The 24,426-nt window shown below is 37.1% G+C and overlaps 2 protein-coding genes across 3 annotated transcripts in view; one reads left to right on the top strand and one right to left on the bottom strand.

The window, feature by feature from the left end:
* The first annotated feature begins 1,814 nt into the window (after positions 1-1,814).
* LOC135156408 (putative sodium-coupled neutral amino acid transporter 11) lies at positions 1,815-9,519 on the top strand. Its single transcript, XM_064108821.1, has 3 exons — positions 1,815-2,007; positions 3,846-3,992; positions 4,676-9,519. The coding sequence occupies exons 2-3, from the start codon at positions 3,861-3,863 to the stop codon at positions 4,967-4,969; spliced, it is 426 nt and encodes a 141-aa protein (XP_063964891.1). The 5' UTR covers positions 1,815-2,007; positions 3,846-3,860; the 3' UTR covers positions 4,970-9,519.
* Positions 9,520-9,772: 253 nt separating this feature from the next.
* LOC129275254 (telomere-associated protein RIF1-like) overlaps positions 9,773-24,426 on the bottom strand; it is a 35,812-nt gene continuing 21,158 nt past the window's right edge. The window contains exons 25-33 of one of the 2 annotated variants that reach the window (XM_064108819.1): positions 19,971-24,250; positions 19,147-19,547; positions 18,228-18,425; positions 17,022-17,201; positions 16,009-16,211; positions 14,873-14,951; positions 14,233-14,307; positions 13,751-13,811; positions 9,773-12,327 (exon numbers count right to left, since the gene is read on the bottom strand). In XM_064108819.1, coding sequence (XP_063964889.1) covers positions 12,023-12,327; positions 13,751-13,811; positions 14,233-14,307; positions 14,873-14,951; positions 16,009-16,211; positions 17,022-17,201; positions 18,228-18,425; positions 19,147-19,547; positions 19,971-24,250 — 5,782 coding nt within the window. In that variant the 3' untranslated portion in view covers positions 9,773-12,022. The remainder of the gene's footprint in view (positions 12,328-13,750; positions 13,812-14,232; positions 14,308-14,872; positions 14,952-16,008; positions 16,212-17,021; positions 17,202-18,227; positions 18,426-19,146; positions 19,548-19,970; positions 24,251-24,426) is intronic. The other variant, XM_064108820.1, reaches the window with a different exon arrangement.

Genomic DNA, 24,426 nt, shown 5'->3' with positions numbered 1-24,426 from the left:
GGTATATCAAATCTATTTTAACTTGTTGACCCCTCGAAAATTTTTCAATCATGCCCTGATAGATCGCACACCCATCTGAGATGTTTGTGACTTTTATTCTGTTTTATCTACGTTTCCAACTTTGTCGAGAAAATGCATCTTTAATATTTCTTAACGGATAACAGGGGATCATAACGAAAGGTATATCAAATCTATTTTAACTTGTTGACCCCTAAAAACAATTTTAAAACATGTCCTGATAGATCGCACACCCATCTGAGATGTTTGTGACTTCTTTTGTTTTATTTACGTTTCCAACATCGTCGAGAAAAGACGTATTTAATATTTCTTAACGGAGAACAAGGGATCATAACGAAAGGTATATCAAATCTATTTTAACTTGTTGACACCTAAAAACAATTTTAAAACATGTCCTGATAGATCGCACACCCATCTGAGATGTTTGTGACTTCTATTTTGTTTTATCTACGTTTCCAACATCGTCGAGAAAAGACGCATTTAATATCTCTTAACGGAGAACAAGGGATCACAACGAAAGGTATATCAAATATAATTTAACTTGTTGACACCTAAAAACAATTTTAAAACGTGTCCTGATAGATCGCACCCCAATTTGAGATGTTTGTGACTTCTATTCTGTTTTATTTACGTTTCCAACATCGTCGAGAAAAGACCTATTTAATATTTCTTAACGGAGAACAAGGGATCACAACGAAAGGTATATCAAATATAATTTAACTTGTTGACACCTAAAAACAATTTTAAAACATGTCCTGATAGATCGCACACCCATATGAGATGTTTGTGACTTCTATTCTGTTTTATTTACGTTTCCAACATCGTCAAGAAAAGACGTATTTAATATTTTTAACGGACAACAAGGGATCAAAACGAAAGGTATATCAAATATATTTTAACTTGTTGACCCCTCGAAAAATATGAATCACCAATAAATATGAGATGCTACCAACTTCTATTTTGTTTTATCGACGTTTCCAACTTTTTCGAGAAAATGCATCTTTAATATTTCTTTACGGAGAACAGGGGATCATAACGGAAGGTATATCAAATCTATTTTAACTTGTTGACCCCTAAAAACAGCTTTAAAACATGTTGTGATAGATCGCACACCCATCTGAGATGTTTGTGACTTCTATTCTGTTTTATTTACGTTTCCAACATCGTCGAGAAAAGACGTATTTAATATTTCTTAACGGAGAACAAGGGATTACAACGAAAGGTATATCAAATATATTTTAACTTGTTGACACCTAAAATCAATTTTAAAACATGTCCTGATAGATCGCAAACTATTCTGAGATGTTTGTGACTTCTATTTTGTTTTACTTTCCTTTCGTCAATTACATTTCGTCATGGAGAACGGGAGTTCATAACGAAAGGTATACAAAATATATTTTCACTCGTTCGCCCCTCAAAACAATTTAAAAGCATGTCCTAATCCGCCACCGTTTTGCTTGCGCGACTCTCGTAAACACGGATTTTTTTTTTTTTAATTGGTACTTTGTACAGGAAGCTAGCCCCAGGCAACCCCTATTCCCCCCTCTCGTAGATCCGCCCGCACCTCACGCGCTGCATTCGCTGCAAAGCTTCGCTGCAAATGTTGATCCGACGTGCACGCCGAACACTGACCTCATTTTATGTGAAGTGTACGCGCGCGCTGTGTGTGTATGTGTATGTGAACCTGCACTATTCAGTGTATTCTCGTGCGACGCTCCGGCGGATTAGCCAATAGCGATCGAGATAATAATTGCCCCGTTCCCCAGCGTGTACGGATTATGCAAATTAGCTTTAATGTAGAATATAACGGTACTTCGTACTAATCTCTTGGAACTCCTTTGCACACTCTCATTATGGAACAATGGCTATGCACGCGTTGGAACGCATTTGGGGTTTTGACGCCTCGCCTAAGTATTCCCTCACTTTGACCCCCTAAACAAGTACAGCGATAGTTTAACAACCCCAGCATTAGCAGCATTCCTTTTTCTGGTATGTGTATGCACATTTGAGTTTATTATATCAGAGAAGCAAACAAACAAACAACTTAATAGACGGCTCCATCTCCCACAGGACCCTAAACACGTAGTGTTGGTGCAAAAAGTACATCCTTTATAGTATTTCAATAGCATACCCTCGCAAATTGGACCGTAAACACGTAGCTTTCCAAGTGAAATATATACAATTTTTTCATTATTTTAGCTTTTTTGACACCCTTATTACGTTACGTACGTGACATGCCCTACATGTATGTTGAAAAAAAGAGATCCTTTTTACATGTTTCTTTGGTCACGCATGGTATCCACTCGTCGATGTAAGTGGCCCCCCTGGGTTTAAAACACATTTTTTAGAAGATTTTTTTCTCAAAAGTTACAAGAGGGGAGGGAGGTTGTAAACTAAAGTTCCAAACTGTTTGGAGTTAGTAAGTTAAGAGGATGCTATTATGGAGATGGTAGTGGTGGTGTGATGGTGATGATATCAATGAGGTAGAAGAGGAGAAAGAAATGATGGTTGTAACAGTGATGATGGTGGTGGCTGTTGTTGATGGTTGAGGATGAGACTTTGATGACAATGGAAATAGAAATAATCGTGGTGTTGGTGCTGGTGCCTCTGATGGTCGTGGTGGTGGTGGTGATGACGGTGATGGTGACGACGACAATGACGATGATGAAGGTGTTGATGGTGATGATGATGATGATGATGATGATGCTGCTGATGGTGTGTCGATAGTGACGGGGAGAGGAGCAGGAGAAAATGATTACTATGGTAGCAGTGATGATGATGATGATAATGATGATGATGGTGGTCGTGTGTTGATAATGACGGGGAGAGGAGCAAGAGAAAATAGTTGTTATGGTAGCAATGATAGGGTTGATGATGATGCTGATGATGATATTGATTAGGACTGAAATTAGGAGTATGATGAATGTAATGGTGATGGTGTTAGTGCATGGCGAAAGCCCTGTAACATTAAAGTGACACCATTCATATTTACAATTTATTGTAAGTTTTTGTTCATTGTTTGCCATAAAACAATAACATTGTATTCTTGATTGATGATTTCCTTTATGTTTTAATGAGAATAATGATGAATAATTTATAGAACAATGGTGAATACAAAGTTCTCATTACGTCTTACCCCCGTTTGGGAACGGACCGCAGTTCGGATTGCAAACTGCGGTATTTCACCCCATTTTGCGTTTGAAAATCTAAAACATCATTTCCAAGCCCTGGGGGTCGTTTCATAAAGCTGTTCATAAGTTAAGAGCGACTTTAACAACGACTGGTGATCATCGCCAATTGTACCATTTACCGCAAGACATGATCACCAGTCGCTCTTAACTTACGAACAGCTTTATGAAACACCCGCCTGATCAACCCCGCTTGGCCAGGTAATCCCCACAGGCCAGATTATGAGCGTTGAGCCAAGGACGAAATGATAACAACAGCTGTGCTATTACGTAAGTCTTCTCTGCCTGTAGAAGGACCTTCGGAATTAAATTATTGTATTCGATATTTAATCACGTTTTCAAAGGCATATTGTATTCAGAAATTCAATGCTAGCCCATTTTCAATTTCGAACAAAGAAAATCAACCTCGAAATAAGGAAAGTAAGTGAATAAAAAATGGCGACATGTTTTCCCGGACCGCACTCGGGCTGTTGTGTTATCTTCGGACCGAGGTCAAGAAACAGGTGTTTTGATACTTACATTGCATGCCTGGGGCAGTAGGGTTTTCGTACTTGGAGAAGAGGGGTATAGTGTTATCAAACGGAGCTCTTTCGTCATGTTTTCCCATTTTCTAACACGAGATTCTGATTCAATCCACAGGTAATTGAAAACACGATGGTCCGTCAGGGATGGGTCGATTCACCTCAACCTCTCCAAAGACATCTCATTCTCACCCTCATCATCGTAGGTCTTGTTCTTGGTATCTCCATGAGTACTTCATGTCTTGGCTTGGTTCTCACTGTCAACGTAAGACACGTTATATGATGCATTTTTTTATCAGGTTTTATTAATTGTAATAATGTATGGTGCAATTCTGAAGTGCCATTTATCTAGTTGCGTGTTGTGGTGCACTATATATTTCCCTAGCTTAGTTCCAGCTACCATTTCCAGCACTCTGTGCACAAGGCTACAACACACTCACCTCACCTGGGTTGGGTGCAGCACAATGGATAGGTTTAATGCTGATGGAAAATATTTTATGGCTGGGATTCAAACCCTGACCCAAGATGAGAGCTCACCAGACCTCATTTGCAGCATTTTTTTTTTTTTAGCTTCTGCATTTTTTTCTTGAAAATATATTTAAAAAGTTTAAAATTTTGCTAATTTAGTAGGACTAACAGTGATTTTGATGACTCCATTGCATTGCCAATTTTAAATTGTACTTATTCATTTGAACATTGTTTTGAAACAAATGAATGAAAACAACTGACAGAATAAAAAAAAGGAATAGTATTTGCAGATTTTGTACTCTTTCATCTAATCTATATTGTAAAAGTTGCAGGGATCTGCCAAAAATGTTCTTGGGCCAAACCAGAAGTGTGTTCATGTCCTGAATAGGATAAACTACTCTAAATTTATACCCATTATCCTCGACTATGAAAATCTAAAGCAGAAAATAATGTCATATTCTGTGTTTTCATCTTGTCTAGGGGGTTATCTGTGCAGTGCCCCTCATCTGTTTCCCATCATTGTGCTACCTACGCGTGGCGGAGGGCTCCATCTACGGTCGGGACAAACTTCCCTCCCTCCTGATCTCATTCGTAGGACTCATCATCATCATATCCGGCATCGTCACCATGATCGTCGATCGCAACCTCACCACCTGCACCCAGAGCGAGGGGTTCGCGTACTGCAACCCCTCCGATGTCCTCGTAAACGCATCGGCCATGCCTCTTCCCATCAGCCTCCAGCCTGCCTCCCCCCTCCTTGGTGGCCAGTCATAGCTGTGTGCACTTCTATAGAATGTTAACATTATCAGATATAACATACCAGATTGTTTTTCAAAGTAATATATTAGTTTTAGTATTGTGTATTCTAGAATTATTTTATTACAAGAGCCAGCCTTTTGGCCCCCTGATTGGACAAAAAAACACCCAGTAAATTTATTATAGTAGGCCAGAAGATAAAGTGTTGGAGGAAATAATCAACGCATCATTTGATAGAAATCTGCGTAGTATAGTTATCTCTTCAGAGTTACTGTGTATTGCGAAGACTTTATAAGTTTTATGCATCTTATTTCATGTACTTACAAAAACACTCTCATGCAGTTTGAGTAAATTCAGAGTGCCGTGCATTGAGCTGCTTATGAAAACAAAACCTTTTGTAAGAGAGAATGTCTTTTGATTGTATGATTTAGGACTGATCATATACTTATCCAAGCCATCAAAATTAAATTCATTTTCAAATCCAGATTTGATGAAGGTTTATAAAGATTAATGATGAGTTGAAATACATCCTTCATTAATATTTCTTTTCATTTTGTACAAAAAGAAAAAAAATATGTAAAATTTAGTATTTAAACATGTTAAGTACTATAGTTTCAGATGTATTATTCTGGGTATGCAAAGTGCCAACTAAATGACCAAGGCCCACAAGTTATTCTCCCGAATCCACCATGATGTAACTAAAACTAATCACAAATTCAAATATCGATATCATTGATCTATGGAACATTATTATAAATATTACATCAACATTTTTGGAATATTTTTTGGGGTAACTTATCTTGGTACCAGAGTATGCTCAGATAAGATGAATGGAGATTCTAATGATTTTCTTATTTGATTTGATTTTATTAATCATGTGTACAGTGTTCATTTATGTCTACTGCCATACGATTTTATTTATACTAACTTATTTGTGAGCTTTAAAATGATAGAATCTAGTTTATAGAAATGAGTTTCAAGAATTATGAAACAAAAAAGGTTCTTGTGTCAAAGATTAAAAGATTGTTATTGAGTGTTCTTATTAATAGTCTCTATGAACAGTCATAGCAATATTGTGAGTTATAAGATACTTTGTTTGATTCGTGTGTCATTGATTATGATATTTTGAGTTTGGTATGATTAAGCATACAGCCGTACTTCATTTTTCAAGCTTGCCAAAAATATGCATTGAAAAAGAAAATGTGTATGAATACATACCTGTTTGTCATTAAATCCTTTGCTAGTAGTTGCAAACCGTCCATTATTCAGGTACATTATTATTCAGACACTCTTGTGTTTGAAATGTGTTAGCAGAACCCTGTAACACTGAGGTTAGTGATTTATTGTAAATCTGATTTTATGATTAATTCCTTCGGCTTGAAAACACAGTAAGTAATTTTACCACTTATCTTAAATTGATATAAGTTTTGAATGCAATTTTTTAATTTAGGCCCAGTTTTATACGATTGATTATCAATTATAGATATGCTTGTTACGTACATTATGACACATTCTATTTCAATTATGTTTTAACATTTCCTGCTTTTATGCTATTCTTGTGGCTGTCATAATTAGAATGTAGATTTTGTATTTTTTTGTTAATTGTTGTTTATTTATTCCTACCTGGAAATTGATATATGCATGGATACATGTATATAAATGTGTGCTAAAGTAGGTATTGCAAAGAAAGTGAAATCCAACATTGTGTTTTATTTAAGTTTTTGTTTGTAGTGTACGTAGCAGACGGATTGTGTGCCAGTTGTAGAAGATATTTTATTGTGCAAAGTTTACGTGTGTCATTGTGGAGTTTACCATGACAATCCTTTACTTTGACGAGATGTATATTGCCACTCTTAATTCAGGTGTATGGGCTAGAAGTTAAAGAAAATTATTTGTAATGATATTCAAGAGTGGCATATTATCACCGTTATCACCACCACATCCACTACCACCATCACCGTTATACTAAACATCATGTATCATCATAATCATCATTGTCATGATGATTATGGTGATGATCAGGGACGGATCCAGGATTTTTCGAAAGGGGGGGGCACATTTTCTCGAGGAAAAATTTGACAAGCAAAAAAAAATAAAAAAAAGGTTTTTAACCAAAAATTAAGGGGATTTTGTCCATGAAAAAATCTGACAAGCAAAAAAAAAAAAAAGGTCTTCAGTTTCAAAAGGGGGGCACACTTCTGTTTTAACGGCATTTTTTCATGACAAGTTTTAATTGTGCATCTGAAAGGGGGGGGGGGCATGGGCTGGCTGTCCCCCCTGTCCCCCTGGATCCGCCAGTGGTGATGATATATGACCATCATAATCATTATTATAATGTCATCATCACACTCTCATCAATATCATCATTGTCATCATCATCCTCGTCATCATTGTCATTATTATAGTCGTCTTCATCATCATTAACATGTTTCGAGAAATATCAACATAAATACTTTTTTTCAGAGAGTCAGATTTTGTAATAATTTATCATTTTCAGATGACAATCAGTTTAGTGGCTCTTTCCCTGTTCTGACTGATCTGATGTTCCTTGTAATATTCAAGTTAACATACCAATGAACAAAAGTGGGGTAGATATGGTTAGTAGTTTTATTTATTCATTACCTATCAAATCAAAGAATCTTTAAATGACCCCAATCAATATACAACTAAGGCTTAAGGCCACCGCACACCTTGAGATTGGTCTGTGACCCAATTTTTGAATAAAACGTAATAATTGAGACTTGGAACATCTTACTGTGTTAAGTTTTTAATTGTTGTACAAACACTTATGTTAAAATCTGTGACTATATGTCATCATCCTTATTAGAAAAAAAACAAAGTCGTAATGACATCATATCCAATTGCACAATTGACTACGATTTGAAATCAATTTGGCCTTTACTCCAAAATAAATGCTTGCAATTATCCAAAATTGTTAATTAGTAACCTTACAGCTAATTTGAACCTAAAAAAAAAAAAGGTCTGCGGTGGCCTTTACACATTTAAATGTACTTATTAAGCAGTTGAATGGTTATCATTGTACTTGTATCGTTGATGATATTGGACCATGTGACTTTGTTATGATTACATTTTTATATGGATAGGACTGCAGCATGGTAATACCATCATACAGGCAACTGCAATCTTGCAGCTTTTATACACTGATAAAATGATGTCATAATCTTGCAGCGCCCTCCCTTAGAGGATATAGGAATACATGTAAAATGGAGTTGTCAGAGATGTGCCAGCTGCAGATCACCAACACATGCGAGGGGATGGCTTCAGTCTCCAAGTTGGCGGGGCTATGACCTCAATGCATAAGGCCTAGTCAGTCTTAATTTCTTTTGTCATATCTGTTGGAAACCACCAAAACAAGGATGACATACGGTATTATGGGAATGAAGTATATGTATAGATTTTTATTTACTTTGTCCATGTAGGTCTGTGTTCAGATTTATGGTGAATAAAGCTGTGTTAGGATTAGTTTCTCCTTTTATCATCAAAGTATGTGTGTATTTATGCGAAGATTAGCCATCCCATCATGCCAAAAGAAACAGAAAATTGCAACACAGACCAAGCGGTGTTGCATGCCATGTGGCTACAAGGGTGTTTCACAAATAGGTGTGACCTTATGAACGCCAATACGAATATTATTTATCACATAATCTCATTGTTAAATATGTGGCAGAGCATGTCTCCTTTTTCAGTGATGCATTATTTTCCACATGCAAATGGAATTTAAGAGTGATCTTTATGAACCGCGCTCTGATGTAATGAAAAGTTTATGTCTCTATGCTTTACAGATGTTTTCCATATGAAAAACAGTACTTGATATCGGTTCTATATTTAAACGCATGCCATACATTTCATGAACATAATTTTTAAAGAACTTTCTTCGAGACGAGATATTTTAGAATTTAATTGTCTTTTGTTCCCTCAAATGTATGTGTCTTTCATGAAATGTGCAATTTATTTGCGGTGTTTGTCAAATTGCAGAAAAAGAGAAACCACAAAATAATAATTTCAGCAATAGAATATTGTGTAAAATGTGTCTAAATACTTGGTTGTGTAACCTCAGAAAAATATTCCCACATATTTTTTTTTGGGGGGGTCTTTATCTCACAATGCACTCGTTACAAGCTTTGCTTACCGAGTCGTTACTTCCATTATATTATAAGTTCTAGAAATCTATTAATGCTTATACATTGGAAATAAATGTTGAATTGAACTGAATTTCAACTGATCTCGGCAGAGTGGAATTCAGATAACAGAATATTAGAGTTTTCCAATAGGTCAATTCTTGTTCTTTGGAGAGAGATCTCGTACTGTACTGCTGTAGCATATGGATTTTGTTTAAAAGTCTTTAGCAAATTCTCAGAGAAAATAGCTCTTTTTCTTGTCTCTTGTGATATATGATGCATATTCTACGTGGACCCGTGTTTTTGTCTCTTATTCTTCCACTTGACTTGTTCTATTCATTCATTCCAAGCATGTTACCAATATCATGTGAAATTGTAAATTATCTTGTGCAGATTATCAAATAGATATCTATATATTGATGAACATAACATTTTGTTTCTTTGATATTTTCTTTGCTTGACTAGGTTTGTCTTCACCATCGCCATGTTCATCATCTCTATCACCGCCCCAATCATCACGACTAACAATCATTACCACCACTTCACCATTTTGAAAGCCATAATCATTGTTGTCATCACAATCTTCATTTTCATCAATCAAAATTTGTGTTATGGAAATCTTGTTAAATTACAATTCATATAAACTACACAGCCCTAATTCCATACAAAATAACAAAGTCACTTGTTTTAATATTAGAATATCTTTATTAACATCTCAAATCTTCAGTTGACAACAGGTTTTTATGAAAAAAAGAAAAGAACATCTACAATATCTTTCTTAACACCAATATCCTTTCATATCTAAAAATTTGACAGTGATATATGGCATCAAACAGTATACATGATATGATCCTTCATTCACATATTAAAAAACTGCAAAAATCAATATTTGTTCATTGTCATTAAACGTACAAATTATTTACAAAAATGCACTTTTCAGCACCGAATTAGTACCACATAAAGTCATGTACATACTAAAGACAACCATGTTTCATATTTTAACTAGGATAAACAATATTAGAGGGGAAATAAATTCTAATCCTCTCCCGACTGCAAATAATTTCCATTTTCTAAAACTAGGAAAAAATTCTGAAAACATAAACAAAAACATATTTTGATGTTTATTTTGTTGTTGTGAACTTGTGATTATGCCAAACTATTCCCCCAACTTCAATCCTGCTGTAAAATAATCATCTAAAATCTGGACCAAGGCTAAATACCCCTATCCCTGTCAAAATATTTTACGCTACTTAATTCAGGAGCACCAGAATTACACTTACGGTATAGTAACATATGAAAACAAAGTATTTATCAAAATTGAATGACTTTCATTGCTTTAAAAACAAAATTGAATAAATCAATATGCCATCTGAGGTGTACTCTTAACAAATAAACAACTTGCAATAACATTTTTTTTAATGTGTACATACCAGCAAAAATTAAGATTTTCAACACAAATTCTAGACATCAATCTTATTCATGGAATACACTAGGGAATAAAAGAGATCTAACAGCTCAAAATAAATGTGATCAATAGCTCTTAATATCAACAAGGTTTGTTTGCTTTTTATCACTCAACGGCTGAAAATAATACAAGGCAATGCTTTTCATTGGGGAAAGGATTGACATGCCAAAAATAAATGTTATATATTGTCTATCTTTGGGGCCATTAAAGCTCAATAGTCTTATCATGATCTTCTTTTAATCTCATTTTGTACAAAACAAATCAAAGCGACCCCTTGACAATGGCATTTTCTCCAACAACAATCGCTCCCGTGAAAAATCTACGAAAAAAATCTCAAACCTATTAATCTAAATCCTAATCTTAATCTTCACACTACACTGAACCAAGAACAATTCTAACCATAACCCAAAGTTTTCAGAGAATTTATAACAGGAGCAAATGTCACAGGGTCAAATGTAGGGTTGCCAGTATGAACAGCATAAAACTTCCAAATGATTACATATATCCTGTAAACTTGGATGTTGTGAACCTAAAATATGGATCAGGAAGAAATGACTGAATATCAGGACAGTAGCGTCACTATTTTCATTAGCAATTTCTTCATCTAATAATAATAATAGCTGTATTTATAAAGCGCCTTTTGCCTGAGGATCTAGTACATGTATTATTTCCATTCTGATGATACCATACCTCTATCAATCATCAAACTTCATTGTAAATTTTTAGTATGTACTACATGTACTTATACAAAATATTACTGTTAGATTACACACACAAAAAAAACACTCACGTAGACGAGAAATTCAGTCAATAAATAAATTTCAACCACTGGAAAACTGGGAACTTACACAGAATAATAATAAATAGAATGAAATTTTAGAATGTCTTTGAGAAAGGCTAAAAGCATGATTCCATTCCTGATTCAGAGACTGTAATTCCAAATGAATGTACCTAAAATAAAATAAAAAATATTTAGAAATTAAGCTGCTCGTAATAACAGTCCAGTGCCTTATGTAAAGCATTGTCAGAATCAATTCATAGACGATTGCAAAAAAAAAAGATATGAAAGAAATACAGGCAATAACAAAATGATGTGCTGGTCAGTAGAAAGTGAAAGTTCCTAATCCTTACATGCAATAAAAACATTTTGTGAATAAAGGCAAAATAAACAGACAAAATCTTGGATATCTTGTAAGGCACATAAAATTGGCAACAAACATTGTAAAGAAGCATGAATAAATGACCATCAATAACAAAAAAAGGAACATCACATCTGGGTCTCTCAGAGAGGAGAGAAAGCAAGAGAGAGAATAGGAGTGGAAGAACTATTTTTAAATCTTAATCACTCACAGCTCAATTGGTAAAACTCCACATAAGTATTCAGTACTATAAATTATCTCATCTATGGTCCATCAGGATGAGCATCTAAACAAGGCACTACTGATGTATGACCTTTGACCTCTGACCTCAGTTATCTTTTGACATACTGGGTGAATTGCACTTCATCTTAAGAGCATCCATGATAATATCCGTCAGTTCATTGACGTGCTGGTGAGCTCGGAACAGATCGATGGCAGGCAAAGAATCGAGGGCACCCTCTCTGAAATCGGAAACCAGACCGGTCAGTCGTCCAAGGAGATTGGCATCGGGTGTTGATCGGGGACTCCTGGGTGGTGACAAACTGCTGGAATCCTTAGAGGTCATCTCCATGGCAACGTTGGTTGACCTTTGACCTGCAGGTCTGCCTGGAGGTGTTGAGCTGCCTTCATCTGCTAATAACAATTAAAAAACAAAACAAAACATAATTATAATCATCAGGGGAAAAGGTGAACGTGTTGGATGCTTACTTATTTTCTGCATACATGCAACACTTTTTTACATTGAATCAATTCCATGCTTTAACATTTAGAATTAAACTATTTTAACCTACCTACTTTAAAGAGAAAGAAATAAACCTTAAATCAAATTGCAAATCATAAGCCATAATTGCTAACATTGAAACGGAAATCTGAGACAACAAGTGGAACGCCTCTGGCAGTCTCGCCTGCATTACGCGATTTAATATAGCAGCAGTGCTAACTTTGAAAACTACTGTAAGATAATCATTCACAAAAACACCATTCATATAATGACATAATACCACGTTCATTGACCATAGATGACATTTGAACGGTGACTTAAGACTTGTCAACTACACCCATGTCCACATTTCATTCACTCTATCCATAAACTTTCAAAGTTATGATGGCCAACACGGCCAAAGTTCATTGACCTTAAATGACCTTTGACCATGGTCATGTGACCTGAAACTCGTACAGGATGTTCAGTGATACTCGATTACTCTTATGTCCAACTTTTATGAACTAGATCCATAAACCTTCAGAGTTAGGATGGTAATTTAACAAAGACCCCCAACACGGCCAAAGTTCATTGACCTTAAATGACTATTGACCATGGTCATGTGACCTGAAACTCGCACAGGATATTCAGTGGTACTTGATTAACCTAATGTCCAAGTTTCATGAACTAGATCCATAAATTTTCAAAGTTATGATAGTAATTCAACAAATACCCCCAACTTGACCAAAGTTCATTGACCCTAAATGACCTTTGACCTTGGTCATGTGACCTGAAACTCGAGCAGGATGTTCACTAATACTTGATTAATCTTATGCCCAAGTTTCATGAACTAGGTCCATATACTTTCTAAGTTATGATGTCATTTCAAAAACTTAACCTTCGGTTAAGATTTTGAAAATAATTCTCCCAACATGGTCTAAGTTCATTGACCCTAAATGACCTTTGACCTTAGTCATGTGACCTGTAACTCAGGCAGGATGTTCAGTAATACTTGATTAACCTTATGTCTAAGTTTCATGAACTAGGTCCATATAGATGTCATTTCAAAAACTTAACCTTAGTTTAAGATTTGATGTTGACGCCGCCGCCGTCGGAAAAGCGGCGCCTATAGTCTCGCTCTGCTATGCAGGCGAGACAAAAATGAACCATCGAAAAATAAATCAGAGAATAAATGTCATTAAGTACATGTATCACATTGGCTATTTTCAATTCGCAATACATTTTAAACAAGGGTCAAGAAAAAAAGTTTCCTCCCTTTCATTCCTCTTCAAGTGGTATTATTGAATGGGTTTTATTTTCAAAAGCAAAGAGATAAATATCTGTTCATTTTCTTACCTTTTGCACCGCTGTCTGTCTTTGTCAGCAAATCAATGTCTGTACCTTTAGATTCTGGGAACTGAGAAAAGAGAGGAAGAAAAAATCTCAAATTAATTCAAATATCAAACTACATGTCTGAAAGACACTGAGCAATTCCTATATCAAAAAGTCCTGAAGAGCTTCATTTCTTTTAATAAACATAAAAATTTTCTTCAAATCATATCTTTTCTGATATTTCTCAATGTCTGGTTGAAGTCAAAACATAATGTAAGTACATCAAAAATATCTGCAAAATAATATGATAATAATATTCATCTCCAGATGGTTTCGGTCCCATAAACACACCCAAAGATTTGTTTTCAGCCATTTTAGATTGAAATAATCAAAACACGTAAGTCTCAAAATACATGTAGCAACAAAAAAAAAAATCTAATTGGGCTATCAATGAATAAATACACACACAAAACCCCATCATTTGATGGTTCAGTCCCATCCATTACCTTTTCTGTTTGGAATTTTCCCAGGATATGCTTGAGATGACTGACTTTGGGAGACTTGATTGGCAGTGATTGAACCTATAACGAACAATTATCATTTTGAATTTTTTGAGAATGAAGCACAAGAAATAAAAGGAAGGAAGAAAGACTTTCAATGAATGAAATTGTATTATGGAAAGACTATCTGCACAGAAATCCTTGATTTCCTTGCTTGAATTTATCAGCCTCTAATGTTACAACGTCGTCCCGTTCCACAATACTTAAGGTTACAACTGCACTGCGAGATGGCACAATAGTTTAGTGCCACCTTGAAGGAAGGGAAAAAGTTGTAAATAAATATGAAGGCATACACTAAACTGGGCGATATCATATTTGTTCATTTAAGTTATGAAATTAAAATATCATGTGAAAATTAGAAACATAAAAAGTGGAATTTAAACCAGTTCATATTTCTTCATTTATCTTTTAATCAGTACAAAGATCCACGAGCAAAAGAATTATACATGTTATTAAAAATAAAAAAAAACTGTAATGACCCACCATTAATTACAATAAAATTTATATTTATATTAATCCCAACTTACCACACCACCCCTCCCCAGTAGAAAACACAAAACTTGCAACAATGCAAATGCTCTCTTACCTGCATGGGTGATAGAGAGGACAGGTCCCCGATAGTCCTGATATTCCTGGCCCGGACTAGCTGACCAAGACCTCTAGACCTGGAGTAACGAAAGAATACAAGAGATGTTCATGATCTCATGCGTTCTGAATTTATAACAGAACATTTTCTCAGGTAAAATTAATTTTTATCAAAGCCAGACTTAACATGAGTGGAGCGCTTATTCATTTGAGAATTCTGTACCTAGCTTGTTTAGATAATAATAATAATATGTCCATTTATATAGCGCAGTTACTATGTGCATATACTCAACTGCGCTTTGATACTTGGTATCATATTATTACCCCGGCTGTAGCTGAGCCGCCGTATTAATAGGTGCTTACGCATTCAAGGAATAAATCCTACCAGGTACCCATTCACCTCACCTGGGTCAAGTGCAGCACAATGTGGATAACTTTCTTGCCTCAAAGTCCAGAGACTAATCCACTGGGCCATAACACTCCACAGATAAACAGAATTATATTTTATTACGATTATTTTTTTGAGCTTTACGATAGTGATCTTGGCCCCGTCTCACAAAACATGGCAATTGATTACAAGCCCGATTCTTAGAATTGATGTGGAATCAATCGTCCACGTCACATTTACACAAGAAATCCTATATGAAATTTAAAAAAAAAAAACCTAATAATAGGATTACATACATGTATCTCTACAATACATATTGGAATCATAATCAAGCCTAACTTGGGTGGCATCACTGGTACTATAATTAAACTTAGGTTTAACCATGTCTAAATCAGAATTTCAAACACTCCTATGGAATGCTGGCTTCATCATTTTTCTTCCATATTCATGGCAGTTATATCGTATCACTTAATTAAAATTAAAAACATTTTTTTTTCCTATTCTTCCCTTTTCACAGCTTATTGACTTTTTTGACAACTTTTTGCAGCAGGATGATAAAAACTTTTAATTTGTGAATAAGATGACAACTGGCACTCCATAAAAGTTTGGTCTAAGTTAACCCAGGTTTAAGTAAAACATGGCTATGAGTATACCAACCAGTAGATTAACTTTCAATAGTTTAGACAAAGCAAATCAAGCCCCCCCCCCTTCTCTAAAAAAAAAACTTACTAAAAAATATCATAACTCACCACATGGACGAGGTCAGACGATGTAACACACTCTCGACTGGGAGGGAACACTCCGCTAGGGCGGGGTACACAGATCCTTGGCTCTCTCCCTGTGCTTCTAAGCTGCTGTCGACCTGTGTTGAAGGACTCCCCTGGGTCAGTGACCCCTGGGTGCTTTGGGACGGGGCGTTGGATTTCTTCTGATCTGCCTGTTGTTGATTAACCTGTGAAAAACAGTGGTAACAAAAATTGGATTTTTTAGAATATTTTTTTGCTAAATTCCCCCACTAAATACAATTAAAGGCGTATTACACTATTACGTGGAGATTGACTTTTTAAACATACTTAAAAACAAATTATGAAAGAATGCAACTTTTCAAATATTCTTTCTTGCCCAGATTTCTATATCCACTTTATCATTTCCATTAAAATATTAATGAAATGATACAAATTATTATCAACTGTAAAAAATTAATCAACCCAATCTAGGCAGGAATAAAAGCAACTCTATTATTATTTTTTTTTTTTACTGGTGCCCACCGGGAATATATTATTTTTTGGTCGAGACTGGTGGACCAGTGAAATAAAGAAATGCATAAGATATTCAGTATCACCAAAGACTGAATATTAACCACTTTGAGACCAAGATTTACATTTCCTTTATCTATATATTAAGATTTTCACAATTTTCAAGCCTTCTATCAACCAAGTAGAACACCGGAAATCACCATGAAGGGTGTCTCAATTTTCTTGCTTGAATTTATCAGCCCATGATAATATCATTGTAGTATGTATGGGTGCTCTATATTGTTCAGGTCATTTGCAACTCTTAGTTACTGCAGTAATAAACCAACTCCTTACAACTTACCATTATCCTTGACGAAACAACAGATTTTAATAGATTCTATGTGCATGGACACTTACAAACCTTCAGAAGGAAATTAGACATCCCTATCGCAAAAACTTCTTTAAATTGGGCCAAGGAATTACAGTAAAACTAATCTTTTTAATGAAAAGCAAGTAAAAGTACCTACCATATGAAAGACTTTGCTTGCATACGTGGCAGACTTATTATTAGGAAAGCTCTTGACGGTCTTGCTCTTCATACGCCGGCTAGAATGGGGACTCTTTCTCCTCAACCGCTGCAGGGTATTGGAGGATGGCGACGACGTCGACGACTGGCTGGAATCCGACTTAGAGGGCGTGGTGATGTACTGAAAGCAACAAAACCAATGGAAAAAGAATTCAGATTTGGTGACGATGAATCAATTAATACTGATAGCATCTGAGATATCACAAGACTTGATTAAAAAGTCTGAAAATCATCTAGAATGACCCCTTTCCTACATGAAAAGGGTGATTTCTATGGCAGAAAATAAGTTGAAAAGGCATCCCTGTAGCACTGTTGTCTGACGAGTTGCAAGATCTGATAACTTTCTTTAGTTTTGATTTGCTGAGAAACGCATATATCGGAGGGTTACTATGGCAACTGTTGGCATCTTGTCATTGCGGACAACTTTCAATACAATGATCCCCTTAACTAAATAAAAATGGTCCCCTTAATAGAATAATATCTCGGACCCGTGTTGGAAACTTTGTTATCATTGCCAAGTACCAAGCTTCTGTCACAAGTTTCTAATCCTGTGCCCATTGATTGGGTGAAGTTCAAATCTATACTGTATCAAAAGAATTTTTGCCGAGTTTATCAGACTTGTTTAACTCTCAGTTACACAGACACAATGTATTTAAAAAAAAAAAGAATTGAGCTGTTGTAGAGAGAAATTCACTTTTAATTATGTGTCATGGACGACACAATATTACACTGTCGTGCTTACATACTGTCTGAAAGTGACCAAATTTTTCACACACAAGGTTACAGAGACGACAACAGAAAATAAATTATACCCTAGACAAAATGAAATTGAGAATTACTGACGGATTTAACATATCAATCGCAAATACAATATACAAATTACCTATCATTGTAAAGCTGCTTACAGTCTCCTCTTTCAGCAGGTATACCTCAGAACATGCAGAATTTTCTGAGTTATACCAGGTGAGAGGGGAGATTCTGAATTTTACAATTATATGATAGGAAATATGTCTAATGTATTTGTGATTAAGTTTGGATAAATCATCAATAATTCTCATATTATTTTTTTCTAGGACACACTGTATTTGTGAAAGCGATCCTGTGTGTGTGTGTCATACAATATTGGAAAAATATCTTCGGCTCTCACCTTATGATGATGGGCCATAACTTTTGATGAAGCCGTGGTAACAAGTGGAGACATCGGAAGGCGCACTCTGGAGGGTTCTTGTGGTAAAGCGTGTGCGACAGAACTGTCGGAGGGCTTGGAAACCTTGGTGATAGCACTGTGGTCTTGAAGAGGCTCTGGCTCAATGAATACCTTATCAGCAAAACTCACACGGCGGCTCTATGGATTAATATTCAGAAAGAGAAATGGAATCTTTATGAACAAAGAATAGACACCTAAAATGCAGCTTAACAGCATTATCTACACTGTTTTGAAGATAACACAGCATTTGCTCTTGCAAAAATTGCCCCAGGCTTATTTTGTCTAAGATGTAGGCTTAGGGGTTTAGGTTTAGGGTAGGGTGCAGTATTAAATCCAGGGTTGAAGTTAGACATTTGATTAGTGTGTGGAATTTATGGATTCAAGGAATAATGATCAAACAGCACATTTAAGTAGCATTCAAGGAAATATATAAGGGAAATCAGTATTGTGATTAAGTGATGTGTATTAAAAACAAAAATCAAGATCATTGTAGGAAAATATTACAAAGCAAACTTATCCTAGATTAGAGAATATCACAAAGTTTTTTTTTTATATGTTGAAATCTAAGACATTGATTTTCAAAGCACATAAAATACAGGGCAAATACCCCATTCCGCATCTTCTTCTGATGTCAAGTGCACATAAAGCTTACAGAATCTTAGCAAGTCTGAACTACTAATGGTTATCCTTCGACAGGAATCTGACTCTTGTGTCTTTACTTCTAAACCTTCTATTATCTGCATAGATAACACAATGGTGAATCAGACAAACCACTGTAAAACACTGCAGAGATTCTGGTCTGATGAACAAAATCTTTTGCAAAGCTACCCTCTGAGCTTGCCCTGTGGCGGTGGCTTACCTTACTGGACGGGGATGGAGAACTGCTTCCGACCAAATCACGGTGCTTCAGAATCCCGCTGCTTGGCGACGCCGTGGGCGAATACATGTGAGGTATGCTACCTTCCGGGGAATCAACCGGGTTAAGCCACATGGGTCGCATGCTCGCCCCTTCAGGCGACCCCTGAACCCTTGGGGTGAACTTGGTAGGGATGATGGGAGAGATCTGAAAGGGTCCTCCTTCCGTGGCGACAGCGGTCATCTTGGGTTTCTCTGGGGAGGCAAGGTTGCTCAGGTCCGCAAAGGTGAGGCTAGGGAAGCTTAGTCTTTGGGATGGGGAGTCTGACGTGCCTTCAGCCTCATCATCCTCTCCCAGAGGTTTCAGGGGGCTTTGACTACTGTTTATTATGTCCTCTTCAGTATCTGAAGGCAAGAAAAGGAGTAAAAAAATTTGTTTTTTGAGCTGTAATTTGAACCACACATCCCCTCCTTAAAATTCAAAGGCTGAGAAAAATCCCTAATAGTTGTAAGATTTCTGAAATCCCTTTGTTTCTCTCATTCAACTTAGGAAATTGCACGATACAAGAAGATTGGTCAAAGAAAGAATTATGTAGAGCAAAATCTCAAGTTAAATAACTCAAAACATTGGTATGTTGCACAATATGTACTTGAATAAAAGTAATAATCTGTACAATATGTTTTTACTATAAATGAATCAATTAATATAATATGCTCCATAATAAAATAACCACCAGAGGATAAACTGCTTGGATTCACCTTCATGAGACATTACTCCTCCCTTGAAATCCTAAATGTTGAGATTGGACAATATAAAATTTCACAAACCTTGAATATCGAGACCTGAAGACACCACGCCGATGGGAGTTCCTTCAACCTTCTGCTGATCTCCATCTTTCTCAAGGGTTTCTGTGCTCTTTGGAAGCTCATCCATTCCCTCATTCTCCATCTCCTGCTCCTCTTCAGACTCCTCACTATCACTGCTTGTCTCATCATCAAGATCTTCATCTCCACCAACCTCTGTTTTGTCTTTCTCCTCTACAGCCTTCACCTCGTTCAGTTTGTCCACCACTCTGAGGGAGCTCTTGCTTTCCATTTCTGATGTGCGTTCTTCAGATTCATCTTTTTCTCCAAATGTTAACCTCTGACTACTCCTCTTAGATCGCGTCTTCATTCGCCCAGGATTACTTGGTTTAATACCCTCATCTTTTGTTACAACAGCCTCATCCACCTGTTGTACCACAGTGACAGGTTCTGAAAGGAGTTCTGATGATGGCGTGGTGTCTTCCACTTCAAGGACTTCACTCTCTCCTGATTGTTTTGCTATTTTGTTTTCAATCTCATCTACATGTTCAGATTCTTGAAGGACTTGGTCAGGGACATCATCAAGAGCTTCAGGCACCTCAACATCCTGGGACATCATCTGCTCTAAGTCTTTCATTTCAATATCACCATCCTCATCAACAGCAGAATCCTTGATGACAGCATCAACAGGAATAATACACTTATTCTCTTTGTTCCCACTATCCTTGCTCTCCATATCAGTGGTCTGTTCTGTTTTGTTATCTAAACCTTCTTTAACTTCAACTTGAGTACTGTCCTCATCTATCTCTTGACTCATTGTATCCTTGATGACAATAACTTCCTCTCCTTGGTTAGTCATGTCCTCATCAACTTCATGATCTGATTCCTCCTTAGGTTGTTCGCTGTCAACAATGTCCTCAATGCCTTCTTCATCATGGGACTGATCAAGGGGTTCCTTTGAGGCCTTTTGCTTCTTGTTGCGCTTCTTGATTTCCATCCTAGATAGCTTGGTGCCGGATCTTGTCTTCACAGGTCCTGGAGAGAGTATCAACATCTTTGACCTCAGCCTACGAGATACTGGTGACTTTGACCTTTTGCTAACCTTGCCAGACCTGGTGTTACGGAGGATTTGACTACTGGTAAGAGCAGAAGTTTTGGGGGAATGTGGTTTCCTCTCAGACATGACCTTTGGTGGAGAAAGCATCTGTTCTGGAGACATATCTTGTGCAACCTTTTCAGCTAAGACCTTTAATGACTTTGGAGATATTGCATATGACAAAACATCCTCATTAGATAAATTTACACTTGTATTCACTGCTGCTTTTTCAGTTTCTGATATATCTTGCTTTTTTGGAGAGGAACTTCTACGTTTATGTCTTTCCTTTCCACTGGAGGGAGATGTTTCTTTCGCTGCCAGTTTCTTGGCCATTGATCTAAGCGCCTTTGGTGATATTCTTTTGGGAGACTTCAACACTTCCACAGCTGTTGATTTGATGACCTTGTGTCTTCCTTCAGGCGAATTCAAGGCTTTCCTGAGTATGTCCTTAGCACATCTTATTTTAGCACTAGGTCTACATTTTCGTCCAGATCTTGTCACAGTCAAAACCTCCTCTCCCTTCACAGCAGAAAGGGAATGCTTTGGAGTATCCTTCTCCTTGATCTTAGTCAGCATTTCGGCCAATTGGTCCCTAGGGGGTGTCTCAGTTGTAGGGCTGACCTTATCTCCCTTTGTACTTGGTGTCAAGATTGGAAAATCCACTTCTGAATCTTCAGATGAATTACTGGTATCTCTAACGTGTGACTGTGGTATATCTAAATCTGCTTTAGTCTGCAGTGATGCTTTGATTTGAACAAGAGGGATATCATCATCCTCACTTGAAATACTATCATCCAACTGAGAGTCTTTACTATCCTCACCAACCTTAGGCAAGGCCTCACTTTGACCATCAGAAGGGCAGGTTCCAAACAGGTCTTCAGAGCTACTATCAGCTGCAGGTTCTGTCACGTGAGTTGGAGCTGCCAATTCAGCTTCTGGCAAAACTTCTTTCTGATCTTTGAGAATCACTTCCTTCTGTTCCTTGTTCTTATCTTCTTGCTGTTTCCCATCAAACAAACCTGAATCAGCTGCAAGCCTTCCTGAAGAATTTTCCTTCTGTCTTTTAGGAACTTCTGATTGGTGCTCTTGTGAAACTTCTTTGACTTTGGATCTTAAATGCCTCCTCTTTCTTCCTTTAGTTCCATTTTCATTTCCTTCTTTCTGATTATGTACTTCATTCTCATCCATCTTCCTTGATTTACCACTATTCCTTTGTATATCTTGTACTTCACTGTCACTTTCTTGACTGTCATTATCTAAGGAACTTATCTTCTCTTCTCCTCTTCGAGACCTCTGTTTTCTCTTTTCAGATTTTGTCACTTCTGCATCTTCTAGGCTTGGAGCTGTATCTGGCTGACTATCTTGAGTCTTTTGGGATCTGCCCCTCTGGCTTTTAATCTCTTTTTCTTTATCTTCTTTTTCTAAGGCCTGACTCTCATCACCATCATCTATTTTTCTCGACCTCCTTCTCCTCCTGGCAGTATCCTTAACCTCCACATTTTCCTTTTCTTGGCTTTCATGGATTTCATTTTCTGAGTTTTGAGAAAGCTTGGACCTTCGTCTCCTCTTTACTTGTTCCACATTGACAATATTTGCACAAGTAGAATCCTGGGAGTTTTCCTCCTCATTTAGCTCTTGTGACCTTGCAAAATCATCTTTATTGCTCTCTGACTTTCGAGGCCTACCTCTCCTTGCTGAGGACTTTTCAGGTGATCCTTCTTCAGATCGCTCCACTTTGTCAACATCCTTCTCGGCCTCTTCATCTAATAACTGAGGCTTGACCTCAATGACCGTTTCATCCATAGATTCATCCATGCTTGAGAACAGTTCTTGTTGACTACAAATAATATCCTCATCAGGCATGGCCTGATCAACCACGTGATCTTCTATTCTTTCCAGATCAGGCCTTACTTCATCATCTTTCTGAGTCTGACCAAAGTCCACAGCTGGCAGATCATCAATAGTGTCGGCATCCTGATCGTTCAAATTTCTAAGGCATTCTTCAATACTCTGGTCTAGATCATCACCCAATGGCGCTATCCCGTCTAGCTCATATCTCTCAGCCAATTCTGCCAGGTCCTGTTGACTAGCCTGTAGGGAATTCAGATCTGTCACTGTCTTTGAGGGGCTATCTTTACTCTTAGGGCTTGAAACTTCACTGAGAGAATAGGATCTACGAGCTGACTTTGGTGTCCCTCTTCTGTTGTGTATCTCATCTGATCTGTACCTCCTTAGACGAGGAGTTCCCCCTTCTTCGGAACCTCCTGAAGTTTTGCTATCCTTTGGTTTCTTAAAGGGACTCTCCTTTCGAGTGTGTCCTTCACTGTACTTTGCAGCCCTAGGACTGTACAGCTCAATATCCTGTTGGCTTAACTTTTGCAGCTTAATAACTGGTGTGCTGACAACTGTCTTAAATCTACCATCTGGGAGAACATCAGTCAGATCTTCAGCATCCAAGGGCACATCTCTTTCAGGACTTTCCTTCTGGGCAATGGCAGGATTGTCATCCTTCACAGGGCTTTCGACACAGGATTCTGGAATGACATTATCCTTGACCGGACTCTCACCAACATCTACTGGCAAAGAGTCGGAAATATCACAAACATCCACTTCTTTCACAGAATCTGCTTTTACTGGACTGTCACCGACAACTACTGGCAGAGAGTCGGAAATATCAAAGACATCCACTTCTTTTGAAGTATCATCTTGTGTCTCGGGCACATCAAATTCTGCATTTCGTTGCTTCACCTCATCTTCAACCACTGCTCCACCGGACAGTAGTCCTAAGCCCTCTTGAGATTCCTCTTGGCAGGTGTCCTCCACAATCACCACAGATGATTCCTTCACAAGTTCGGGCAGCTCCTGGACAGCATCACTCCATATATCCCCGGTACTACTATCTTCACTAGCATCTTCTATATGTTTACCACCTTCAATAAGAATCTGTCCAGCATCTTTGATCGGTGAAGACATCTTCTTCACTGGTTCAAAAAAGGTTACCACCCTTCTGGCTGGCTTCTGCGTATTTTGTTGGCTGCTTGGTAGAACAACCAGACTGTCATCTCCGTTGGTGTCTTTGGTATTTTCTTCCTTCTTCTCTTCTTCAGCTTCGTCCTTTGCATCGGAAGTTTGTTCTGTTATTCCTGAGAAGTTGAATTTCTTTGTCTCATCTGGGAGGTCCTCCACTTCTGGGGTAGGTATTGGGGATCTGTACAAACAAAGAAACAAAACAAATTATTATTTTAACTATCACAATAAAATATTTTTTATTCAAATCTAGATAAACTACATGTATATTTCTCATAAATTCCATGTTATACATGTATATTTCTCATGAATTCCCGGTTATAGTGAACATATATTAAAAGCTATTACTAAAATATA

This window comes from Lytechinus pictus, chromosome 13, assembly GCF_037042905.1.
Source record: "Lytechinus pictus isolate F3 Inbred chromosome 13, Lp3.0, whole genome shotgun sequence".
NCBI classification, from domain to species: Eukaryota; Metazoa; Echinodermata; class Echinoidea; order Temnopleuroida; family Toxopneustidae; genus Lytechinus; species Lytechinus pictus.
The sequence above is the reverse complement of the archived record's forward strand: the minus strand, read 5'-3'. Positions and strand labels throughout refer to the sequence as shown.